Below are 5,555 nucleotides of genomic sequence, written 5' to 3'. Positions count from 1 at the left end.
AGCTGGAGGAGAGACAGCAGAGCAGCTGCCTGCAGCCAAACTGTGAAACTTCAGGTCCCCAACAGGCAAGGAGAGGAGATTAAAATGAAATGAGAGACGAGTCGTCAAATTGACATGCACCACCGGATTTAGCAGTCAGTATTGACAGGGTTTTCTGCAGGAAAACCTGTGGGATTTTTGGCTGCTTCACCAAAGTGAGGTCTGAGTTTTAAAGCAGATAATTAGACTCATATATATATATATATATATATGATTGTTAGAAAGACAGAACTCTGCAATCTTCATACTATTTTTTGCTGAGATTTTCCAGGAACACGCTGTGAGGCACCTGACAAAAATGGAATGTTCCAGCCCAAAGTGTGTCAAAGTCATGAGGAAGTAGGGAGCTATTTTACCACGCAAAGCACCCAACGACGGTAACAACCGGTTCTGCCACGCACGCGGGTGATGCCGCACAGCACCACGCTGTCCCCATCATCGCTCTTCCCGCAGCCCGATCCCCGTGCCAGCCCCCGCGTGGTTTTCCCAGTGGCGTCCCCAGACGGTGCCTCCTCTCCCAGGGGCTGCGGCGCGGGGCTTGTGCCGATGGCCACCGGCCCGTCAGCACCCAGTGAGGGGCCAGGAGGACTTGACTGCAGTGACCGCTGCGACTGGGGGGGGCCCACGGTATGAACTGCCCCGACCGGGGCCGTGACACCAGTCTGAAAGGAGGAGAGCGTATTTTGTGCAAGGGAAGAAAACTGTACTGGGCCATAAAGAGGAGACTTCTATCTGCTTCTACACCCAGAAAACACCAAAAACCCCACCAACATCTGCCTTCCCTATTTCCTCTACTCCAATTACATCCCTTCTTTCAGCATTAACTGGACTAAGTTTCAGCCACCTGAAGTTAGCCATAAGAACATTAGCTCTCGTTAGTTTATTTTACCACATTAATCCACTGTTTTCCAGCATGTCTGATTTTTTTTTCTCTTCCCACAAGAGTTTGTGTCATTCTTTGGTTTGTTTTAAATTTACTCTTCTGTAAATCTAGATAAGAGTTAAAAAGTAAAGGAAATAATACAAATTACTCTAAGTGTCCACACAATCATTTCTGCTCAGTGATGTGCCTGCAACCCCTTAGCGTATCCATTAGTCGAGGTTGAAATACGTTTCCCACCAGTTTTTTAAGCTGCTGGTAACTTGCACGGGACAGTCCAAAGAAGGCATAACCCCGCAACAAGAAAATGTTTAGGAAGAAAATTATTCGTACGCAGACAAGTGGATGGGGACCGTCATGTCATACCCACCGATAACGCTCTCAGTACCACACGGAAACAGCTCTGAAGTCAAAAGCAGTCGTTGGGCAGCCAACAGCACCGCAGATGAGGAAAGGCAGGACAGGTATTTAACGGAGCGAGCGGGGAGCTCACCAAGGCAGGAGCTGGTTCTGTCCCGGACGTGCCGCGCTCACCGGGGGCAGCCAGCGGAGCTCTGAGGAGGGGACGGCCCCGCCGGAGTCACGGACCTGCACGGAGCAGGAGCAGGAGGAGCGGGAAGGTGCTCGGCCAGCCCGGGCTGCCTCAGGCACCGCTGCGCCTTCACCGGGGAGTCCCGCGTCCTCGCGAAGGACGGTTCCGCTGAGAACACTGCGAGGGAACCTCTTACCCGCGACTGAGAAACCAAAGAGCCACAAAGAGCACAAAGGTGCTGGAGAGACATGTTTTAAAAGGTCGGTGGCCGGTGACTGCTTTCGCAATGAAGGATCACCGTTGCTGCGTCTTGTAGAACATAAAGGTTACAGCCAGCGGTGGCATGAGCTGACTGAGCATCCTGGCAGATGCTAAATGTGCCATGTTTGTGGCCCCAGTATCCTTCCCAGACAAAAATGAAGGAGAGAAAGATTCACTCATAATGGCAGTTAATGAATATATAAGTAGGTTGCAATTAATTAGGCAGATACATTACTTTTTTAAACTTCCCTTCTGTATCATAGTCTTCCTTTTTATCTCATTTTACTCAGTCCAACTCTTCTGACAGCTATTGATAGCAGCTTTATGATTTGCTCTATGCTTCTCTAGTTTAAAGACCAGGAGATGGCCAACCTTGCTGATGATGTGGAATAGGCTGAATATGTTTTGAGTCGGTGTTCCTGCCCTATATTAAATTTTTAAGATCACTGAGTCACATGGGTATATAGCCAAATTATTCTTTTTTCAGCTGGACTTTTGCTTCTGTACAACTCTAACAAAATTATTACCTTTTGTTTAACAGTAGGTTTATCGTGTGCCATATATACATGTGTAGATTAATGAGGTTTCTTTTCTATTTGAATCTTCACCATAGTAAAAAAGAAATTGCAGTGTGTTAACACCTAATGATCATCTCAGTTTGATCCATAGTTTTCAGCAGTCTACAGGGGTCTGCTGCAGTGAATGTCTGTCTGGCCGCAGTTTGAATATCTCACTAGGACATTGTGCCTAAAAATATAAAAATACTGAAAATTACCACAAGAAATTCATTATTAGGATCTATTTCAGACTGGAGTAGTGTTGAAAAGAGCTGTTGTCTAAATTTTACTCCTTTGTGGTTTGCTGCAGCGAACAAACTGCCCGTGGGGGTATGGCACCGCGGCTGGTCTGGGGGCACAAGGTGCTCCCAGAACGGCAGTGTCCTGTCGTCCCAGAGAGAATTAGTGCGTCTGCTTCCTCTTCCCAAGCACATCTGTGTTACAGAATTAGCAGACAATTCCATTTTGCTTGATAATTGCAGGTGAGGTAGGTTATTTGACTAATGAAAAGTTCAATGTCTCTCATTTAGAAAGGTAAATTCACATTACCGAGGTAAGGTGGACGGTAGGAAACAGATTGCCATCAAACATTACTGCTTGGCTTTGAACGAAGGCTTATAAGAGGTGTGAGATGGGGTTGGCAGTGAAGGTCCCTGTGAGCGCAGAGGGAGGTTTCTGAGGAGAAGCGCAGCGGCCATACCTGGGATGTCGCAGTTTGGTGAGAAGATGAGCTGTAATCGGTGAACGCTGTTTCATCGGCTCTTAGAAAGCTTCATTTAGTGAGTCAGAATTAATTCTGTGCAAGTCTGATTTCTCCCTTGCTCTCTCAGTAACGGTCAGAGAGGGGGAGGAGGAACACTTTATATAACACCTTTGTAGTCTTTTTGCTTTGAGAGTAGAATTTCAGATGAGTTACAGAACACCCATGAAAACTGACAGCGAAATGTACTGGTTTGACCTTTACAGTCGCCTGGTAAGAGTTTTACAGCCGTTTCAGTTTTCTTTTCTTCTCGGTATCGTTATATTGCAGAGAACTAAGTCTGGTCAATTAAGCTTTACCCACTAAGTACATTTTAAATTTAGTTTTGAAAAAACTTTTGATGTTTTAATGCTGAGTTTATTATCAGGATAGGGAAAGCTCATAGCTGTACTTCCCCTCCCAAAGAATATGCTCTTTAAGGATCTTCCTTGAGAGGACATTCCCTTGGATGTCTGTCATAAACTGCTCCTCCTTTTGTAAATAATATCTGGGATTGGTTCTATCTTGATCACGGTATTCATGAAAGTCAGTATCATTTCGTTTGTAAGGTTCTCATTGCCAACTGGTTTCAAAGAAACTACTTGAAGACCTTTTAGCAATTTCTACTCAATTAATTTCCTTCTCTGCAACATTTTGCCAGGAGGCAAAGGGTGAAGGTGAAATCAAGCCTTTGGTGCTCTCTGTCAGCTGGACTGGTTTCTAGCACTTTCAGCCAAGAAGACCAAGGTATCATCTGACATAACCACAGCTAAACCACCCTGAGCCAATGGTGCATCCAGGAGCGTAATTTCAACTCTTCATATTGACTGGAGCCTGAGATGGCTTCGAGTCGGAACCCACAGCTCTCCTCGGGGGATGTTTTGGATGGGGAAGGAAGGGAGAAGGATATACGCCCTCTCCTCACCCCTGAGGTTACCTTATAAACTTCCACAGGAATTACTACCAATGAAAACATCTCACCTCAGGGGTTTGCACAAGAAATGAAAAGCATGTGTGTAAGCATGTGCTTTAGATGCCTTAAGGTCTCTGGTAACTTTATTATAAAATAAAGCTATGTTATAGTAACTTTAAAATTAGTCCTGCTTTGATCAGCAAGCTGGACAAGCGACCTTCCTTCCAACCTAAACTTTTCTGTGATTTCTAAAACAGTGTCTGTGAGTTGGCGTGTGTAAAATGGGTGAAGGATCGTAGAACCAGTATTTGTATTTACATCCAGTTAGGTTTTAATGCTAATGTCACAGAGGAACATAGTTTAGGCAAAGATGGTTGTTCTGAAACTGCTGTTAGATGGGCTGATGCTTCTCTGAAGCTGTGGGCCACTTCTGGTCAGCTGTGCCTCCTCTCCCTAAGGAAATGCAAAGCAAGAACTCATTGAAAAGTATTGAAGGGAGATTTTACTCTACCATCAATTTTTGCATTTCTGAATGGCTCTGACTCCACAGTAAAGGCCTGAGAGCTGCCTAGAAGCATCTTCTTCAACTTACCACAGGCTAATAGTAGCATGGTCAAACACAGATTTTTTGGCTATTACCAGCAGAGTTTTACACCCATTAAAAAAAAAAAAAAACAAAAAAACAAACCACAAATAGAAGGACAGTGCACAGTCCTGGTACTCTTGATGTTACATTGCAGAATTCAAACTTGGAAATTCCCGATTCCTCTGGCAGTACTAGGCCGTTCTCAAACCACTAACAGACGAATCGGGGTGCACAGGCTTTGTGTGGTGGTGCTGACAGCGCTGCGAGCCCCAGCTTGTGCAGATCTGACGGACCGCCATCGGGCAGCTCTTCCCTTCCACGCTGGCAACGCAAGTCCCCTGGCCCCACTTTGCAGCCCCGCTGGAAACGCGGTAGCATGGCTCCAGTGAGCATCTCCAAGGGACAGCACCCCCGGGGGGACGGGTGTGGGAGCGCAGTGATGCTCCTGCGAGGGGGGGGAAGGCAGCGTGAGCAGTTACGAAGGAGCAGTCTTCCCTCCATAGCCTGTGCTGGTTCGTTGCCTGCGGGAGCTGCTCTTCCATCTTCTCCATCTCTGTAACAGGTTGGGTCGCGCTGCAGGTCCTTTCCCACCACTGCGGGCACCCTGTCAGCTGCAGTGTCACCACTGTCATCACCACTGCGCATCCCTGTGCTGGGCACCACTGTCCCACCCTTTCCTGGCCTTTGTTTCTCCATCACCCTCTGTGTTTCTCAGGCCACCGCGAGATCGTCAAGTAGTTCCTCCTTGATTCTTCTTTCTTCACCTTCCTAAACTTTTGCTGGCCTGGTCTGGTTTTGGATCCTTTAGCAGTAGTATCTGTAAGGCAAACAACCAAAAGCCCCCAGGTGATGATTTTGTTTCTGTAACAGGGACGATGGGTTTTTTCAGCCCCGCAGTCTGAAGGACCATCTCCAGAGCCTTCTCCCGTTCCCGGGGATGTCTGCGGAACGGCGACTCCTCCGGGGCCTTTGGAGAAGGCACGTGGGTGGCAGCGCGGGCTCGGGGCGCAGTGTGGCGCGGCGCCGCGGGCGAGACCGGCCCGGCCGG

The 5,555-nt window shown here is 47.4% G+C and overlaps 1 protein-coding gene across 1 annotated transcript in view; it reads left to right on the top strand.

Moving 5' to 3' along the window:
- The first annotated feature begins 447 nt into the window (after positions 1-447).
- The window catches only part of PDIA3 (protein disulfide isomerase family A, member 3), a 14,116-nt gene continuing 9,008 nt past the window's right edge, over positions 448-5,555 (top strand). The window contains exon 1 of the mRNA XM_009884317.1: positions 448-666. Within this exon, the coding sequence (XP_009882619.1) occupies positions 448-666 (219 nt within the window). The remainder of the gene's footprint in view (positions 667-5,555) is intronic.

Source organism: Charadrius vociferus, unplaced genomic scaffold, assembly GCF_000708025.1.
Source record: "Charadrius vociferus isolate BGI_N301 unplaced genomic scaffold, ASM70802v2 scaffold750, whole genome shotgun sequence".
Classification (NCBI taxonomy): Eukaryota; Metazoa; Chordata; class Aves; order Charadriiformes; family Charadriidae; genus Charadrius; species Charadrius vociferus.
This window is presented reverse-complemented; position numbering and strand designations above follow the sequence as displayed.